Here is a 21,360-nt window from a genome sequence, read left to right on the forward strand (position 1 = left end):
GCTCTATCTCTCATGTTTTGTCATACAGGCTTCAAAAATGTCAGAATTTGAAGAGCAAATCTACGAATTCATTGTATCATCAACTGTCTCAGAGTCTCAAATTTCACATATAGTAAGTACAGATTGTTTGTCGATTAAACATGGATGCAAAAAAGATAAACACGGAAAAAATATTTCTAGCATATCCAGTTTGTCCTTTTGAATACTGACATGCAGCCAATAACAAAAAAACAAGAGAAACTGTATCTCACATTTCCTCATGCTCAGTTCTTGACTGTACAGTGGAAATCAAGAGACGTTATGCTACAAATATTATGCCGCAATTACACTTACAACACACTTGTCAGATCCCACTTAGAATAAAGGAACAAACAAACAAGAAAATTAGGAGACTGGACAGACGTGTTAAAAATTCTGAAAGCAGTTCAGAATAGCTTAATCCAGTGAACTGCTTCAAGATCAGCATTGAAACTAGGGCCTGGAGACAGAGATGGAAAATAAGGACTAAGAATAGGAAGCACTTCTATACATGAAGGGTGGCGGGTGTCTGGAATAAGTTGGTTCCTGTAGCAGCTTGGATCCATCAAAAACATGGGTGGATAAGATGCTTGGACCCATCATCTACTTGTAATCAAGCAAGCTAGCCAGTGTGCCTTCCTTCGTGTCTATAAACTTCCATTCCTTCTAAAGACTAATGCCAGCAGGACCACTGTCTCTGTGTTCCCCATGCAGGAGCGTGAAAACCAGGCCCTTGGTTTCCTGCCGTACTCACTATTGAAGTCGCTGCAGTCTGCGTGTCTCCTCTGAGCTGTTTTGAATCACTGGGTGCCCCAGTGCTCCATTTCTGTCATTGTGGCTGTAAAGAGAACAGAGGTGGTGATGAGAAAACACACTAACCTGTGCCAGTTCTCCGCTGTGTGCCATAAGTCGGATCAGACATACAATACTATAATGAACATCCTCCAAGGGTTAGTCCAAACTTTCAATGTACTTCCTAATATTATACAGTACATATGTGTATGGACCTAAGGCACAATTATTTGCATCAAAGCATGATGCCCTATATCAAGTTACTCAGCCTGAATGTATTGGTATCTGCTCCTTTTTTGTGCCACGGCTGTATGACATCCGTGTCAGTCAAGGCTGTTGCTCACCCCGATGCTCAAGCGTTTTGGGAATTTTACAGGCAAACATGGTGTGAGTGTATGAGGCTCAATTTCAGGGCACCGCATGTGTGGTCCTACTAAAGCACCATTCAGGGAATGAAGGAATAAGGCTCTTACGGGGTACAAGATACGCTTTCTGGTTCTGTATGGGTTTTAAGAATCAATGAAGCCAGAACACATGTTCCTGAAGCTCTGGGCTGGGAAGTCATTTTGTTTACCAGCCAGGTGCATGGCATGCCTGGGGAGGTCATAAATATGGGTGCGTTTCAGAGATTTATGAGACAGCATGAGGAACCCTGAACTGATATTATCTCCATAATCACCGTAGGGTAGAAAAAAAAATGCAATACCATTCTCAGAAACCTCACACTCTGCATTCTTTCATGTGAGCTGAAACATACACTGTGTGCACACCCCTGTTTCTTACTGCCACCAATCAGCATGTCCTGATAATATCTGAGACTCGTATTTATTTTTTTTATGGCAAACGTGCACTGAACAGGACTCAACAGATATAGAAGAATACTTCTATTTCAGACTGATGTGGCTTGTTTTGTAATTAAAACAAACAGAACTGTATGTTCCTTGCATTAGTCAAAGTTAGCCATGTCACACCGAGCCCTTACAGAAACAAAACAGCTAAGCACGGCTTCTAACTGTGATTTTATAAAAGAGAAGCAGGGACAGAAGTCTGTTTAGACTCTTCTGTTTTCTAGCATTGTGAAACTGCCAAGCTAATATTCACAAACCCACATTTAATAGCAAGTGCTTGCTCTTAAAATATACCACAACCCTAAAAGGTGTTTCCTGTCATATTAGAATGATGTTATTAAAAAAATAATATTTTATGTTACACTGCATGTCATAATAGGACTCCTTCGCTTGACTGTATAAATGGTTTCTTGCTGGGATAAATGACTGCTCAAAAACCTAGAAGATGTATTGTGGGATGGTCTTTATCTGACATATACAGTATGTATGGTGTAGTAAATAGCATTAATTACACATAAATAAACACAGTGGTTTCAAATTAGGACTTTGTAGTGAGTAAGACATTGTCTGAAAGACTCTGCACTTGTTACTTTTTATTCCACTCAGGGATTAATGACAATGTTTGAAAAGCAATCAAAAGAACTGCTTGGCTTGTTTTGACATGACACATCCCTCGTCCTCAGCAGGAAGCCCACGGTGCAGTCTACACACACACAGCACGTGCCAGCTCCTGGCTGACGCAGGGAACACGAGAGCACAAAAACAGACACCCCAGCCGAAGAGTCAGCGAGGGCTTGCTCCATTTCCTACACGCATCCCCGAGTCTGCTCTGAACACTAAACTCACACGGAGAGTGAAACCTTAACCAACACCATCCGCACACTTACAGCACTGACAGCCTTCACTTACTCTGAAAGTAACTTCCCTTGCTGCTTAGTGCTTCATGCTTAGTCTACAAACACAGACAGAGACAGAAACATCCCGTGCCAATAAGAGATAAAATTATAAGCACAGAAGCACAAGGGGATAATATTTCTACAACATATTGGTGTTGAAACTGCAGCTTTTGAATCACTGTAAAGTGCTGTAATTATCAAACATGTGCAAACCACTACTGTACTCATTCCAGCCTAGACCTAGTTTCGCTACACGCCCAGTTGCCCAGGATTATTTAACCATTTTTCTTGCTCAAGTATAAACATCTAGGCACACACATTCTCTCTATTTCATACATACATCTCCCATAAATACACAAAACACAGAACAGGTCCTGTCCTTCCAGCACTGCATTGCAGTAATCACTGACCTGCAGCTTCCCAGTCACTTCCCACTGCAGCTGCTAACCAGCTCTACATAATAAACTTCATGTCTGAGCTCTCCTCGAAGCCCACAGCACAGCATCCTACCTACCTCACTCTCCGGTCCGCGCGAAACTTCAGCATTTTTCCTTACATCAATCATATAACAGAATCAGAGTGAGGCTCCACGGAGAGAAAGGAGAGGATGCATTCAGGTGGCAGGGGAAGGGAAGACCCTGGTTTGGAGTTAAAACCTGTTTTTGCTCTTTGGTGCTGAAAATTGCAATTGCTGTGATGCTAGTTTTATTTCCCCATCTCCTCTCCTTGGAGAAGTGTGCTCCAGCCAGCCTCTCTCTTTCTCTCCCTCCTCTCTGTCTCACTCGCCGTCTCTTGCTGACTCTCTCTCTCGCTCGTTTTTCAGAACTGCAAGGCTCAGCTGATTCGGTTCCTCGGTCGGCACGTTTTTTTTTTTCTGCCTTCTGTTTCTCCCCTAGGAGCAGCTGAAGAAAAGGAGGCCCGTGAAGGCCTGTCTTTGGAATCCTCCAGACCGGAGTAGAGATGTTCACTGAGCACCAGTGAGGTTCAAGCGGGCTGGCCTGTGAGCTCTACACTGGGGATTCACCACTCGGCTTCCCAGGGGACTGGGATAAAAGTCAAGGATGAAGAAACAGTCACCCATTTGGGTACTGTGTAGTATAATCCCTCCTCCTGCATCTTCTCTCTGCAGCCTTAAAGATTCCAACACACTTGTACAGCAACATCGGAACCTATATTAATAAGAAATGATACTTGTCTGCTGAACAGAATGCCCTGATTTTAATTCCTGATCAGCTGGGTGTGTACTGGATCCAAAAATACACAAAACCCAAGATGCACGCACGCAGTACTGTTCAAAAGTTATGTTACTGCTCACCATATACAGAGGAGGGGAGGGTTAAGCAGCAGTTTTTTTCTTAATACAGGATGGCAGCCAAATTTGTCCTCCACATACTAGCTGTACAACCGGAACGAGTGTGTATACACATTTTACCAGGTGTTTCACGTTTTGGGTTACTATAAAGGTTATAAACCTTTATAACAAAGTGCTCAGCTAATCCAATATATGAATGTAAAGAGAAAATTATATATTAATATTTGAAACATTTAATATGGATGTACTGGAAGTTTACATGTCAAGCAATATCAAACTATAGTTTCCTGCAGTTGTGCAGTGTGTTGAAGACAGTGCCCGTTGCTGACAGATGGTTTGTAGAAGATGACATAGGTGGTAGAACATGGTAAATAGGATCCGTGACTTAATCAAAGACTGGATGACAGCAATCATAAAACATCAATAGGAAACAGCCAGCTGCCCCCCTGAGACAAAACGAGAAAGGATCGAGCACAGCCAAAACGTGTTTTTTTTGCAAAGGTGGCGTGCAAGGCTTGCTGACGTTGGCACTCAAAGGAAAAACCTACAAACCCCAAGGAAAAGGGGGAAAAAATATTTACAGGACAGCCACTGCATGATACACTAGCAGGAATCAAAGCCATTGGGAGTACATGGTTTGGATTTGTTCTCCTGTTGCATTTCCCAAGTGAGACCAAACTGTTGTTGTCCCAATGTACAAAACTGATTTGTCATTTTGTAAATGGACAATACAGAAATCTCTTTTATGGCGGACTAACAGAACCAACAGTTACAGTATCATGACCACGATGAGAAGTGGCCCACGACGAAGGGCTCATCAGTTTATCAGAACAGACATGGCCATGCCCGTTGTGTTCTCTTCGTTCTGTTTAGCACTGTTTGCACTGGGGAAAAACAAACCCAGCTAAGAAGTCCCTTCGATTCCTCCACCCCTGGAAAGAAACAACGTGGGACAGCCTGGGAGATGCCGGCACATGTCTGAGCGGTTTTCAATGCAGACTCCACACAGACCAGGCAAACCATATTGGAACCAAACACAAGGCCCTTTTACAGCACAAGGCCCTTGAGCTGTAAAAAGCAGGACTAAGCACCATGCTACCTGGGCTGTCCAGCCGTGGATGATCAGGGAGCTCTCTTTGTCCCCCAACCACTTCTTAACATTCTCAGGGTCTTCTCCTGAGCACCGTGGCAGATCAGTGGCATAACATCATACCACTCAAGCACGGAGGGCCAGCTCGAGTCCGCGCTCTCCAGACGTACAGTATGCCCCGCTTCAACCCATTGGTTGCTGTGCTTCATTTTCTTTTTCTCTCGCCTTCCTTCTCCTACCAGTTCTTTATCTTATTGCCCCCACACTAGGATGCAAAACTCACTGAACAGAGAGTTTCTCTGCGAGTTCTGCAGATTATGTTTCCTGTGGCAGAGCCCCTTTCCAGGGGCTGATGACTCAGTCTAGTTGCAAGTGCAAGCTGCAGGTGAAATCGCAGCTCAAAACAAGTTCACCCTGTCAACCCCCTGGCCTGCCTTCGTGAAATCCACAGGAGGGCACGGTGACGCTTGATTTATTTCTCTTGAGAGACACTGAACCCTGCCCTGCAACAGACAAGGCTGAAAGCAGAGGAAATAAAAGATTTCCCAACCCTGTAAAAGAATTAAGAGTTATAACCAAAGGTTGCTTCATTCAAATTGCCTGAATGTTTTAGGTGCAACGAGTTCCCTGACAGTTGAGCACAGCTTGACACACAGTAATCCACGGGTTCAGCACAGCTAAGAAGGCTGTTTCCCTGATGTACTCCAGGAAAGATGAGATCTACGGAGGGTTTTGAGAGACAAAGAAGCAAACAATTACTTTGAGCGTGCCTTCAATTATTTTTCCCGAAAGCCCTCCTTAATGAGACATAAGATGTTTTTGCAGACAATAGGAAAACGGAATAAAATATTCATTTCATGACCATATTCATTTTTTCTATGCCTCTGAGCTGAAATGCTTAAAATCTTTGCATTATAAGGCAGCCAAGACTCTGTACTGACTAATTTTCAAGATTGTTTCTTTTTCTATCAAGATTCCTCAGTTTATTAGCTATGACATATGGTTCAGTAGACTACAGCTTTAACATCTCTTTCAAACTAAAGAGTTTGCCTTTAAAAGTTACTCACACCCCTAAATAGCCTGCTTTTCTTTCCAGAAGGCCCAGCCTGTTGGATTATCCTTTGCAGATATCTGTGTACAATTTCCAGAAAAAAATTAAAAACTTCCCAGCAGAATGCTGAAGCACAGCCAAACCCTAAGTATCTCATCATGGCTAGTCAGGAAATGACAAATTTAATCACTTCACTTACATGGAAGAACTCTCTCTGACGAGGGGTTGGAACGTTTTTTTTCCCCAACACAGAGACCAGGGATTGGTGCTATGGTTCACAATGATTTGCTGTCAGGTCCCTGAGCTGTGAGTGGTTTAGTTTTTATTCTGCGATCCCAGATGTGGAGTCCTTCTCTGGATCTCCAGAACCACCATAATTCAGTTTTCCATACCAACAACTTCTGATGCTGTGGGTGGGCAGCAAAGATGAGTACATGAGCTCAACCATCCCGCACACTGATGAGAGCTTTCACAGTGCCTGACGGGAGAGACAGCGCTGATTGTGGAGAATAGACAGATCACTTTATTAGCCATAGAAATTAGGAATTTGTCTTTTCGCATACTCCAGCTTGCTCTCCATGAGACACACAGGCACACAGACGGGGAGAGAGAAGCTTGGGGTCAGAATGCAGGGTCAGCCATTTATACGGCGCCCCTGGAGCAGTTGGGGTTAAGGGCTTTGCTCAGGGGCCCAACGGAGTAGGATTCGTCTGCCGGCTGCTGGATTTGAACCGGCAACCTCCCAGCCACAGACGCAGATCCTTCGCCACAGAGCCACTACACCGCCAGCTTCTTGGTTCTCTTCTGAATCAGCACTATAATGACACTCACTGACATCACCGCCAGCATGCAGCAACGCAGGAAATCACAGAAGGTGTTGTTTCTCCATAAGCCAAGAGAGGAGGGAGGTGGCTGGGGTGACCCAAACTCGAACTAGTGAACACCCACGAATTCTGTTATATGACAACAGCCAGAAGATTTGGATATTTTTCATCTTAAATATCAATTCCAAATACACTGAGCTAGTCCCCCTTGGGTATACTTAACAAGACTTTGTATTGTTGTCAACAATGGTAAACTTTCTCAAACTTCTTCAGTGTTCAGTAGAACCAATTAAAATCTAATTATGCAACTTTTGCAACACAGAACTGAAGATTTAAGCACAATCTGCTCTCACCCCCCCCCCTCCCCAGCCATTATTGATTGAGCCCTTATGAGGAATCCCACGTTGTTTTTTAACTATTCTTTTTATTTTCCATTTCAACAAGCAACAAAAGAGCAAAAACCATGAAAGCATCAGTAGCCCTTACAAATATCAAACACACACTGTAGTATACAGTGATACAGTCACCTTGTGCCTAACAGCGGTTCATGGCCTAATTGTCTACATAAGGGTGAACTTTTAATAGGACGACCTTAACAAAGCTCCTAAATTACAGCGTAATCCTTGTTTTCAATGCTCAGCCACGACCTGAGCTGGCAGCCTCCCAGTGCCTGAGGTGAGCATCTGAAACATTTGCATTGAACAAGCTGTTCTCAAAAGCAAAAACCTCTCTGCACCTCCAGGGTTGATCTTTTTTTTGCATTTTTTGTAAATTGCAATAATTGAGACCCCCCCTCTATTTTTGTTCCCCCCCCCCCCAGAAAAAAAAGCCAGCTCCCTTTAGTCCCACATTAGATAAACACATTACTGGGCTTCTCAGACTGAGCTTTTTAGAGCGTAACCAAGCCGGTTATTTTAGTGTAATCGCGGGCAGGCAGGGTTTGGCCCAAATTGCATTGTGTATTTTTATTTTTGTGGCGACAGACAAGGAGAGGAGCCGGAGGCTTATTTATGCTGAGATCCAGAAGGTGTGACTCTGGTTATGAAACAAATACAAATTGCTATTTTCCGTTGTCAGGTGCCCCTATGGTTTAATCCTCCGGCCTCCGCAGTTACATAACCATCTATCTCCATCCCTGCCGGGCAAGGGTGTCTGTGCAGAAAATTACAAGTCCCGCGGTGCCTTGCAGAAACCCGTCTAATTGCACGGGCAAAGCACTGGGTTCAGACAAGGAGTGCGTGAAAGTGTGTTCTAAACAGACCGTGCTAAAGCTGATCTCCACTCTGGTACAGTTTCCGGAACCACCACGACAGCCATCAACAGCCTGCACACTGCAGGACTTCTGCCCTCTTAATCAAATGTCATTCTTATACGGCGCCTTTTGATCCAGAGCAGTCTCAATGAATTACACATATTAAAAAATTCAGTAAAAAAAAAACAACAAACCATGTATAACTGTGTAATTTAAAGAAAGAAACAAGATTGCCAGAGGTGAGAATTTATAACGTTGACAGAGGTTGCATTTTGAGTAAGGTCAGCAAGACGCTATCACTGAAAAGGCTCAGTGCCCTAACAATCAATGTGAAGTCCTTGGAAAGCTGAGGAGCCGAGACTAATTTCCAAGGCTGAAATAACTGCTGTGGTGCTAAGATAGATATTTAAAGGGCTGCAAGGAGGTGTAAAGTAAATATATATTTACCATACCTTTGTTAAGTTTTTAATTAATTACAATGATATTGGGAGTAAAAAACTGATAGGAAATCGTTTGATAAGGAATGCAGAAAAGGCTGCACAAAGACTACCAGGGAAAATGGAAACCATTCTTGATAGGAGGACACAATCCAGTTACCCACGACTGTTAACTGGGCAATCCATTCAAAGTCGGCCATCTCCTGCATCTCTTGCCACAACAGGCAAAAAGAAAAAGCACGTGCGATCGTTTATTTGTAGGTCACGTGTGTCTCTGAACTGCATGAATAAAAGAGAAAGGAAGTGAAATAAGCCGCTCTGCTCATGACACGCCACTGGAAGGCAGGCCGCTGGGTGTGTGTGTGTGTGGGGGGGTCTAGCCACTCCCGTGTGTTACTGAGAACAGCTATGAGCTCATCTCCGTTACGTAACCCACCTGCTCTCAGCAGGGGTCAGACCAAGAGAGAGGGCGCTCGACCCCTGTAGAAACTGCAGCCCGGGGAGCCACGACTCCTGCAGATCACCTCAGTTTTGCATCCTCACAGATAGCAAGCAAGACAGGCCACTTGGGCACTGCTCCAGACAGGCCTTGTCTATGTCACGGCGGGTGTGCCTCTGTCAGTACAATCATTACCGAAGTGTATCAGAACCTGACATGCTGGGAATACAAGAGGGGTCAATAAAACCTTTGGTGTATATGCGGTTGAACAAAATTGCAGCTTTGTGTTTATTGATTTTTTTACATTGCTGTAACAGCCCACAGTACAAAAGTATACCAATCCCGCCTGGAAGTCTTGTTTTTTTTCCCAGACACAGGACAAGACTTGTGTTTTGTTTACAGAAAGATCACCTTCAACACACTGATCAGAAATTAACAGGTGTGACAGAAGATATGCGTAACAATTGTGTTAAGTGTGAAAAAGCTTTTGCATGTGATGTTAGTATAATACCCCGCTCATGAAAGACAAACGACGAAGGGATTATGCTATCCTTACCTTAAAAAAGTTGGATTGGAAGCTCTCCTTTTGATGTGAACAGCTGTGTTTTTCTCAATGATCTGCAGTTAGTGTTCGGCCGCCAAGTGAAAATCCAACACCTTTTACTGACTTTCTACTCCTATAACTGTCTTTGATAATGATAGCGGGTATCAAAAACATGAGTGCTGTTCTCTTTGTTATTCTTTCTTAAAAGCAGCCTTCCTTCTGTGGCAGTACCTCTGTCTTGTACTCTTGCCAACTTTTCGAGGTTTGAGTCATGGTCCACACACACAAACACATGCAGCACCCAAGTGCAACCTGCCCCACACACCTGTACAGAGCGAAAGACCTGTGACAATTAACGAGGACGCTTCAACTGCGCCAGTCAGCTGGGACGAGTGTCACGTTTGGGGTCTCATGCCCAGTTAAGAGGTCCATCAGAATCTCGATACAATTCTTCTAGACTGCCACACAATTCACTACAACACAATGCACCCGGCAGGCTGTAAAAATAAGAGCATGATGAAAGAACGTTAGGACATCATTCTGCCCCAGATTTCTATGGAGATTATCAGAACAGCTCAGCTCGTGAAAGAGAAGTTTACTGACAATCTAGACACTTCACACAGCTGCATTGGCCTATTATGTTGAAGTACTTTTAATTGTCCTTTTTGGTTGAGAAACGTTAAAGCAAACACTAGCCAGAAGCTTGGTAGAAAGGCATTTTTGACAGTTTCATTTGTAGTCACTCATTCACGTGAGCCTCCATTCATTCTAAATGCTAAAAACAAATAATTTCAAAAAATGCAGGTGGGTAGCTGCGTCAGCATGCATAGGCTGCAAAGGAAGGTATATTAACCCTGTCTTTCTCACACCTGAAGAAGGTTCCACGGCCAAAACGTTGTGTTTTCTTTCTTCTCTTTTCAGCATGGAATAAACCTTTTGCCTGTTCCATTAACAAAATGCTCCTACTATGCTCTATGACAACATGATTGGTTTCTTTTAAGTTTTTAAATCCATGTAACAAACAGACTGTTTGTTACATGGAACCAAAACAATCCAGTTTGGGGAGGAGTTAGAGGGGTAGCTACCTAAAATTGCTTCCTTTATCAACTTGAGTTAAGCAAACAGCAGCCTCCCTTCTCCGCCACACATCCTGCGGGCTTTGGAGTGAGGAAGCAGCCTGTGTCCAGCAGGTGCTTCTCCCCATACTTTTACTGCTAACTGTTGTGTAACTCATGTCCTGGGACATCCCATCTACATCTGAAGGGCATGGAAATCGCTCTGCAGGAGGAGGGTGACTGCTCTGCAGAGCCCACTTTCAGGTCTTTCAGGACCCTGGAACATCTGTGTTTTTTCCTTACAGAATCATCCTCACTAGATCTGAAAATGTAAATGCACACAGTGTGTGAAAATGCCTATGCATTGGTACGCTCTTTCTACTTCCTTTCTTGCGAAGTATTAAGTTACGGCCACTAACTTTAAATGACGGGAAGAGCTCTGTGTTTCTTCAGACAAGCAAGCAAAAATAACCTTACTGACTTACTGTACATGTTTTGAGCCCAGTGATTACTCTATGTCCAAAATTCAGCATCCAGAATCCTGACCAGGTCTAGTGCAAGTGTTCACATTACTCCTATCCTGGAGTCCTAGCACTGGCTTCCGGTCAAATTCCGTGTAGACTTTAAAATCCTCATGCTCACCTATAAGGCTTTACATGGTTTGGCACCTCAATACCTGTCTGAACTTTTATCGCCCTACTCCCCACCTCGCAACCTCCGCTCTTCAAATTCTGCCCTCCTTACTGTCCCCCAAGCCCGTCTACATTGTATGGGCGACAGGGCCTTCTCCTGCTATGCCCCCAAGCTCTGGAACTCTTTGCCCAAGGATATCAGAGAGTCACCTTCTCTAAACTCCTTTAAATCTAGACTCAAACCTTCTTCTTCAGAAAAGCCTTTACTTAACTGGTTCCATTCTTCACCCCTCTGCTCTTCTTAATACCACCTTCCACGGTCTCCTCTATTGTTATTGTTGTATTGTTGTAATTATAATTGTGTCCTATCTTGTGAAATCTTCTTAATTATTGTTGTAGTCTTCTTATTTATTGTTATTGTCATCCTGTAAAGCGCTTTGAGAAGCCACCTTTAAAGGCACTATATAAAATAAAGTTTATTATTATGATTATTATTATTACTCTTCAATTTGAATGTCTACATTTACTACACAAAATTAATATTTGATTTGATGCTCTTTCTGTTAAAGCCCCATCGTTTTCTGTCCTAGTTTCCCTTTCGGCTCAACCCAACACTCCAACCCAACACTTTTTGAGAGCTCCGCTTTCATCTCCTGTTCTTCCAAAATCACTTGTACCCTGGGACATCGCTGAGTACCTAGTAAACCAGCGAGGACTGTCTGAGAAGAGTAATAGCACAAATCAAACACACTTGAAACAGAAAGGCCACTCGGACATGCCGAAAAGGTCTGCTCATGAAGATGCACTCTAAAACAACTTGTGCCTTTTGTGAAGCAGTGCATGCCAATTTACTCCAATGTAGTGCAGGGATTGAACCAAATCGTGACAATTATTGTAATCGCAGAGGAGAAGAGCTCTTGGGCTTCACTCTTCCCTCCAAACCAGATTTCCCAGAAACAAGGCCTCAGTTTAGTAAAGGGGGGCATGGGGGACCTACTGGAGTCGGTGCTGCTGTCCTTCAGATGAGACATTAAATTGAGGTCAGGAACACTTGGTCATTACAGGTCAAAGGGCAATTCTCGTAAAAGTAGGGTCTTTAACCCCTGTTCTGGCTAAATTCCATTCTGGGCTTGTACAGTCTGGCCTCCATAAAATGTCCCCTTAATTCAGTAGCTGTGCAGTGAGGCCCCTGGGACAGAATACCTGCAGTGTGTCACCCAGGCGGGGGCTGCACTTCAAAAGTGGACACAAAAGAATTGCAGTCCTTTGTTTCACAAGGAGCCAAGTGATACCGATCACAACTGGCATCACTGCAAAGAGGTGAGGTACCTCAAAGCACAAGATAAGCACTAAGATAAAAGCTATTTTTAAAGAACAGAAAAGAAGTCAAGGAACCACACCTAAAAGACAAAGCATGGGAGCTGAGCTAAGGAGTGTTTCAAACACAGGCAAACAACAGCCCCTGATAAGACCTTTTTGTGGGTTAATAAAATCTTTAACTGCAGACATCACAGCACTGCAAACCCTGAAGGATCGTTTGTTCTAATGGCTCAGGCAAGGAAGCATTTAGAGCTCTGAAAGACCCATGTGTTGTAGGTTTATTGAGAAAAGTTTAATCGTGGTCAATGGCTTCAGGGCATTACTGTTGCATTAATAGCTTCTGATAAAATACGTAATATTTTTGTCTTTTTCAGAAGAACAGAACATTTACTTACTGTATCAGAGCACAACGACTGCACAACCAAGGCTATACTTTCAACTGAGAAGCATCTGTTTTCCTATTGTACTGTGTTGACACTCCATTAGAATGTGCTAGACACATAGCTTCTGGGCAGTATCAGTATTGTGAAAGACGTAGCAGTTTCAGTTGCACTGGAATCTCCTGGTGAAACTATAGTTCAATAAGCACATTGAGAAATGTAACTTGAAACACACAAATGCCTTCTCCCATCATTTCTAGAAAACACCCCGCTTGCTCTTTTGTTTCAGGAACATATTGATATTCTCTTCTCAGACAACCCTTGTAAATAAAAGTCATTGCCCTTGTAAATATCAGAATATACAGGCACTGACATACAGTAGCAAAGCCAACTGTGGAGACCCAGATGTCTATAACACATTATTAGGTGGATGCTGCACATTGGTGGTGGTGGAGGGGAGTCCCCATTACCTGTAAAGCGCTTTGAGTGGAGTGTCCAGAAAAACGCTATATAAGTGTAAGCAATTATTATTATAAAAATGTTAATGTGTGTAGTGTGTAGCCTTTAATCCACTGAAAGTGCTGCAATATGACCTGCAGGTTTTTGGTCAATGCAATGGAAATTCTGGGGAAAACTATAAAGTTGTGACAAAGCAAATACAATTTTTGTTTACACAACAACATTCAAATAGTTGCAGAAATTATTTTACTCCACAGCAATTTTACTTTTACTGGAAAAATATTTTTTTTCAGAGTGCAATTAAAATAGAAAAAGTGACCGTTCTTGGCAATGTCTCCTGTATTACACATAAACATCAAACCCAGGTATGAGTCTTCTCTTTTCGTTTTAAAGACTCCCCTGCCTGTCACCCTGTCAAGACGCCTCCACTCTAACACGCAGTGAAGACAGACCTTTACTTACAAGACTCCCTCCAGTCTTCCAACCGCTTCAGTTAAACTGTGGTTGCTACAGTATGTCTCTGCCCGCACAATGACTAAATCCAACCAGACACTAACAAAGGGTTGAACAAACAAGAGGACAGAGAACTGAATTTTCACATTCAGCTACCTGGCAAGGAAACCTAAAAAGTCTTTGCTAAAAGTTCTGTCAGGAGGTACTGAGGTCTTTGTTTCATCACAAATTCTGAAAACCAAAGCTCAGCAACTACAATGTGTTGAGAACTCTGAAGCTCTTTCGCTGTCCAGCAAGTCAGGCCTTGGTGGAAAGAATCTGTCCTGGATTAAACTGTAGTGTTTTTATGTATACTTTATGCAAATTTCCTCAAACCACCTAACCAAACTAAAAAAAATAAATGAAACCAACGCACTACTGAGCCAAGTTTTAAACAATACATTTATTTTTCCTTTAGACGAAAAGGAACCATTTGATTTAATCATGATTTCTTGTCAGTAGATTTTAGTCCCTTTTCGCTGAATAGGTGATGGAATATCTGGTTGTGCTATAATGCAGAGTACAAGCTTTGGGGCAGGACTACAAAGCACATCTGGGGAGAAGTAAAAACATTTATGACTACACTGAAGACCAGATCCCACATAAAGGTAAAAATCTAGTTAAAGAAATGGAGGCAGTGTATCCTCTGGGGTACGACTGGCGGATAGTTATCGCAGACCAAATCTTCAATATCTGTCTGTTGCACTGGGAATTAATGACACACAAACCATCATCTAGGTATCCAGACAACAGGCGCTTGGAAAGAAACCAAGAACAGACAGAAACCAGGCCATGTGCATACCTCATCTGTCACAGCTCACCTGTGGGTGATTATTTCACAGCTTTACTGTGCTGACAGACGGCCAGAAAGAACGGGAACTGGACATTTTTGTGTGCCAAGCGTTGCTCTCCCACGTGACATAATTACTACTTTCATTCCCAAACTGTTGGATTTCTATAACGGCCGGTTTTCCACACCTGCTCAAGTTATATTCCGAAATGGGCAGAAGGGTGACCCCACAGATTAAAAGGCATGTCAAATCTGATCTTTTATCTTTTATTTTGTCAAAAGTGGGGTAGGCACTTTTTCTTCTGTGTTTATGCAGAAACACATATTATTCCAAAATGTGCAGAATTCACAAAGCCTTTCATTTATGCCCTGTAGTAGCTTTAGTTTATGGGGTTCCAGTTTTCTTCTGGAAGAAACTGCTCTCCTACTGAACCAGGCCTTTTGGATTTAAACACACGGGCAGCATCAGAGCCTGACCTGCACATCCTGACCTCAGGACACAGAGATCCAGAGCAGGGTGCAGCAGTGATGCCAGCAGGCCTCACTGAGGAGCGCAACATGGCGTTTCTCACCGAGATGAGACAGCCGGAAATCACAGGGAGCAGCAGCAGAACTCGGCCGAGGAATTTCTCAGAGTGGAACCACAGCAACGCACGACGCTGAGCGCTCTTCCAGGTGTGCATACCGAGAGCGATGCGATAATACAGACCTTTGCCTTCTTAAAAAAACAAACTAGAGGATGACTTTGACTGAATACTGTACGCAGACTTTAAAAGCTTATTCAAGGAGTCTCTCGGCTCTGCACTGGGGCTAGTTATCATGCCCCTGATTCTGGGTGTGAACTGGAACTACATCTCATTCCACTGGCTTCTCTATTGAAGCAGCTTGTTGTTATTTGCATCCTTCAATGCTTAGGGCAGCAGAGTAGAGGTTAGGCTCTAGTCTCCAAAACCAAGGGTTGTGGATTCAAATCCCATGTGAGATGCTGCTGTTACACTTCAGTAAAAACTCAGTCTCAACCGCTGTCAGAAAGAAATGCTGCTGTACAAGTGGGGCTCTGGGTCACCACTATAAATCAGAGTGTGTTTCAGCTGACATATCCAATTAAAGGATGGGTGGCATGGTGGCACAGGGCTTAGCATTGCTGCCTCATAGTGCTAGGGTCCTTGGTTCAAATCTGGACTCCAGTTTCTTCCCACACGCATATTAGTGAGTTTTTTTTAACTGGCTACTGGTAAAAATTGGCGCTGGTGTGAGTGTGTGTGTCCGTGTGTGCCCTGCAATGGACTGGTGTCCCACCCAGGGTGTACCCTGCCTTGTCCTTGTAGCTAGCCAGGATAGGCTCTGGCTCCCCCGCAGCCCTGTACTGATGATAATACTAACATTAAGCCAATGGAGGCTGTACAGCTTGAAACTTGTTCAGGCTCTTCTGCTCTTCCCATGGGGAGTTCTGACAGCTGAGGGGTGGCTTAGAGAATGTATGAATCACAGATGGAGAGGGAGTTGCCACACATTCCTGATCAGATAAAAAAAGAATCGGTTACAGTTTACTTCTGAGTGCATGCTTTTTGTCCTATTTGTTTTAAAAAAGGGGAATTCAAAGGCAAGCTGCCAATTCTCATCTTTTTAGGCAAAGTGCCCTGGAAAAGAGAGCACAAAAATCACGCAGTGAAAAAAGGTACCAAGTTCAAGAGAACACTGTCCTCTGTCTTTCAGCATGTCCAACCTATAACTGTCTATCGTGGCACGATGAGGAGAAGTAAGAGAAAATGGGATGTCTTAAGATCGCAGCACGTGCAGGGAATCACCAGTCTGGCCTTTCAGGAAGAGGAGACGGGTGGGGACTCAGGTGCCTGCCACTGCCAGGCATGCACAGCACACATGCCTTCTAGCCCAAGCTTTTAAAGCATTCCTTTACTGTGCATATAATACAACTACTGCTGTGAACAGGTAACATGCAAACTTCAGACTCTGCACATCACGTTTTTAATTTATTTTGTCATCTGCTCTGTGCATGCATTTCTAAAATCAAACTGTATGCATGTACTTGCAGTTAAACCCTTTCAAGAACATTTCTCTGGCTCCACTTTCTGACAGCTTCAGCTGTCTCCTTCTATTGTGTGAACTTTACTATGAAATAGCTGAAGTCAAAACGGGGAATTCTTCACTTTAGAATATGCCAGACGTCTCTGTGCCCACGAGCACATTGGGACTGGAGAAAGAGTTTAATTTCTCCATTCCTTAGAGCTGATCACTGAGCCTTATTTGGACACACTCAATATCAGTACCATTACAAGGGAATAATACAAGACACAACCATCTGCAGTTAATTCATTCTATGATTAGGCAAAGCAGATATAATTCTTCCTACTGAAGCATTATAAACACCTACATCTTGAGTCAGTACATTGCTACACAAAAATCAATACAGTGGCAATAACACTCATTCAATGCACATACTGTTTAAATATGGTTTTTGACAATCATTATTTCAAAGCATGAAACAAGCGATGTGAATGTGTGCCTACATTACCTGGAACAGTAAAACAGGAGGATCCGAAGCCCAGACTACTGACGAGACTCGAACCTTGAGAGAGAAGGGGTCTGCTCTCAGTCCGTCTGAGAATCGCTCAAGAGTGGGAGGCATCACATGTCTGCTCAGTACAACCGCTGGCTCCTTTCAGATCACCTCCCCACCCCCCACCATCCCCTCCACAAAACACATGGACACGCACAACTTTGTTTCCTTACTACCACAGCTGGGATATCCCCAGATCATGCAGGTCCGCTAACCGTTGACAGTCCAGGGTGCCCTTGTGAGTTCTTCACATACTTCCAGAGTTGCTAGGGCTTCCCTGCTCTGCTCTCCTGCACTCCTTGTGTTTTTCCATGCAGAGTGCTGCGTTCATGGACCCCGGGACCACACAGACACTCCCTACAGGCTGCACAGGGATGTCTGCTGTTCCAACCAAGAGCAGCTCCAGAAGACTAACCCAGCTTCCCGTAAACAATTCGGTCAAACTCAAACCCTCGCAGCTCGCGTTGCTCTCAAGAAAGCACAGCACTGAAAAGAAAAACCACTTTGAAAATGCAGAGCAAGAACATTGAACTCACAGCTTCCTCTTTCGACCCCTCCAATCCTCGGCTCTCACTCTCCCTCCCTCCTCCTCTCCCTTTCTGCTGCTGCTGTAGGAAAGCCAGGTCCAGTGCAGTATGAGAGGAATTTAAACAAAAACACTGAAACAATCGCCTCTTTGCAGTAATTTCTTTTCTTCTTCAACAGCTGAACTTAAGCACATATGGATTGAATTTCTCCCAAGTGCAGATGGGCTGAAGTAGAGCACTCCCTCTGTTTCCAACCAGCCTGCTACATCCTTATGCTGTGATATTCTCCATAATCATTAACTGGCAGGGAAGAGGGTGCCCGCCGGTTAACCCCTTCATTGCAAGCACACTGAGAAGGACAGGTGTGTAGCTCTCAGGTATTTATGGTAAACATGGCTGTTGCAAAGCACCCTGAGTTCAGGAACATGAAAAAAGCCAGATCACTCAGCCACAATCGTTCATGACATCAGAACAAGTCTGGTACAAAATAGGGTAGAAAACTGTTGTATCTGCACATAGCTTAAATAATGCACAAAATAATTATGGAAAGGTGCTTCCTACTTTCCATGTCCTTTAGCTATGCCCTCAACTGAATAACCAAGACAATCTGGATTTAAACAAAAGAATACAAATGCATAGTGCATATAACAAATCCGACACTGAGGAATCCCAAACTTGGTCCTAACCTGGATGGTTATTGGAAGACCATGTATTATGATACTGGGCGCTTATTTAAAAATGTAGCCATCTTGTACACTGGACCAAGTTAAGATGCTGCATGGAATTGGCGATATAACAACAGCAAATGCAGAGTAAAAAGTAGAAAACAAAACCTAAAATCATCAAAACAAAGAAATCGGCATTTGGTTCTCCGTGAGATCACATACAATTAGCAATCAGTGTTTGTATTCTTCATGTGCATGCAGGTGTGCCTGAGTGCTGATCTGACAGGTGAAGCACTGCTCTTTAGGAAATCAAAACAAGACACACAACATACCAGACAGTATTGCTCCTACAGCAGCTCTTTCTCAGGGCTCATTACCTTGCAGAGCTGCCTGGCACTGCTGTCATTACACACCTCCCTCCCGCGTGTTGCAACACCAAATTCCTTTAAGTCTTCACTTCAGTCCAAATCACAGCTTTGCTCCTTTCAGAGATAAGAGAGTCCAGTTCTTAAATTACAGCTCTGACACGTCTCCTCGCGCTCTTTTCCTCCACCCTTCATCACAACGTGCCATCTGCTTTGTAATTATTGCTGCAGCAGCAGCACGAGCGGATTGGTTTCTCAGTTTGTTTTGCTTTTTGAAATCCAAATCCTGCAAGGCAGCAACGGGGAAACGGTGCCAGCCTGAACCGTGCACCAGGCCTGAGCTTCCCTTTCAGAACATCAGACTCCAGGAAAGTCTGCAGAGTCGACTCACAGCACTTAAAGGGAAATCCAAACGCTGTTCTCTAAAATGAGCTGGAAATTCGTTTTTATGTAACTTAAATACTTTTGAAAACCAGGACTGTTTGGTGCAGCCCTCTGCTGTCATCTGAATTTTGTTCTCTCGGTCCACACAGTGCTAAAAATTAGACACGCTGTCTCCTGATTTCTTCATTCTTCAACGTCAGAGCACACAGTGTCTCATCCAGCTTTTAAGGTCAAGTCAGCACTGAGGTTTCGTAAACAAATCTATCAACATTACAAGGGTCAGCTGGATTGAGTGCCTTTTGTTGCTGCAATTTTACTAAACTATTTCAGGTTCAGTGAAGACCAGAAGGTTTTATGATTAACGCAATGCAGACTTCTGCTTGCAGCAAAGGTTGATGAGCAGCGATCCAGAGACGACACACTTGGAAATTTTTTGGGAACTCATTCCTCCCTCCAGCACGCAATATAATATCATACAATACACATACATACAATATCGGCGCTTGGCTTAAAGGGTTAGAGACTCCAGTGTGGGCTACAGCTAACATCCTTATGGGCCATAAAAAGTTTAAATTACAGAGCTTTTTATTAATAACAGATTTTGCTTTGGCATGCTTTCAACTTCTTAAAATGTCCAGAACTAAGTGGAATATTCTTTCCTACACATTTGTTTTACAAAAACACATGAATAACATCTATATTTATCAAATGATTCAAGCATTTGTCTTTAAATTCGGTTAATGTGTTGAGCAATTCATCAGATATCAATAGATACAGCATATAGACAGATAAAGTGGGAGTCAGATACATCTGCCTGAGCCATTCAACCTTTGACACGCAGAGAGCTCTGCAGTGCCTGACAGAAAGTAAACCAACTGGAGGACAGGCATGTCTCTCACTGAGGTCACTGTAAGCCTGCAGACCCCTGGCAAGCTGAAGGAGTCGCTGAAGCTGAAGAGACCAGGCAACGCTGTCCAACAAAACGGAGCCCTACCTTGATGGTCACTTGGGAAATCTCGGCCACCATCATCTGGCGACATGACACAAACTCAGGACCACAGAACTCAACCTGCACTGAAAGGCTACCAAGGGACACAAGAAAGCACCCTAAGTGAGCACCTTCACTGGTCCATCCACATGGGAACCCCCCACAATGCTTTTGTCATTGGCTACAGCACACTGCCTTTTTACCACAGCAAGTTATTGTAAGAGAAGCACTGCAAACGGAACGGAAAACAACTACTTGCTTAACATAAGAAAGGTCACAAATGAAGGTAGGCTGAACGGTCAAGTTAGCTTTTTTCATAGTTAATTGATCTGAGGATCTCATCCAGCTGTTTCTTGAAAGAAGGGAGGATATCCGCTTCAACCACATGACTGGGTAAATGGACTTCCAAACAGCTCCCACTTGTGTCCTTGCCAGAATCATGCATCATTTCAACTGCTTTTACTTTTCTGCGTTTCAAAACCTCCTCTCCAACAATCAGTCAGCGAGTGAAAGGGAGACCTCAGACGCAAAACAAAAGGGCTCGTTTCCACAGCATCGGGGGAGTGCTCCAACAGTTTATCCATCTTCAGTGGCACACACAGACCACATGTTTGTACAAGCTACTGAGCTCCAAAGCTCCTGGCACAGAAAGATGGCTGTCGCCACGACATCAAAAACACATTGTAAGTGGCAGCACAGACGATGCTGTACCTGGTTAACCGAAGGACGTCGTGTGAATTTTTGCTTCTCGGCTCAGTTTGGTCAGATTTCCCAAAAGTCTATTTTTAAAGCACCCAGACCTCTTCAAGCCAGCATCACTAGGTCTGGAAGCAGCTGTGGCCACGGTTCAAAAAAACAGGTGGCCCTTTTCCACTCCACGTCCCTCCCAGCCTGTCATTTACCTTCTTCTTCTGTGCCTGCGACCAGTCTCTGCAGCCTGTGCCAGCACCACCACTGGAGATGCCCTGTGTGGGGGGTGCTCATAGTGCAGCAGTCTGAGATACTAAATAGCAGTCACATTTGTTCAAAACTGGAATAAAAAACTGTAGACGTCAGTTGTATCTGCACAGAGCCCAAAGAACAGGGTCAAGGCTACAGAGATGAACTCTGTTTCGCTTGTTATATAACTGAAGCCAAGAACCACTGCTGTCAGGATAGTAGTGGCACAGCAGATACATTGTAAACAGCACTTAAACAAATTAAATCTTGCAGCAGAGCAACT

The 21,360-nt window shown here is 43.7% G+C and overlaps 1 protein-coding gene across 20 annotated transcripts in view; it reads right to left on the reverse strand.

The window, feature by feature from the left end:
- Positions 1–21,360, reverse strand: part of plekha6 (pleckstrin homology domain containing, family A member 6) — a 95,000-nt gene that overhangs the window by 42,609 nt on the left and 31,031 nt on the right. For 6 of the 20 annotated variants that reach the window (XM_015342608.2, XM_015342603.2, XM_015342607.2 and 3 more), the window contains exons 1-2: positions 16,015–16,088; positions 773–856 (exon numbers count right to left, since the gene is read on the reverse strand). The exons of 1 other annotated variant lie outside the window; for it this stretch is intronic. In XM_015342608.2, coding sequence (XP_015198094.2) covers positions 773–856; positions 16,015–16,073 — 143 coding nt within the window. In that variant the 5' untranslated portion in view covers positions 16,074–16,088. Of the gene's footprint in view, positions 1–772; positions 857–3,068; positions 3,313–9,515; positions 10,153–16,014; positions 16,219–17,164; positions 17,717–18,733; positions 19,676–21,360 lie in introns of those variants that run through there. 13 more of the 20 variants (XM_069190374.1, XM_015342619.2, XM_069190373.1 and 10 more) reach the window with 9 other exon arrangements.

This window comes from Lepisosteus oculatus, chromosome 5 (genome assembly GCF_040954835.1).
Source record: "Lepisosteus oculatus isolate fLepOcu1 chromosome 5, fLepOcu1.hap2, whole genome shotgun sequence".
In the NCBI taxonomy this organism is placed as follows: Eukaryota; Metazoa; Chordata; class Actinopteri; order Semionotiformes; family Lepisosteidae; genus Lepisosteus; species Lepisosteus oculatus.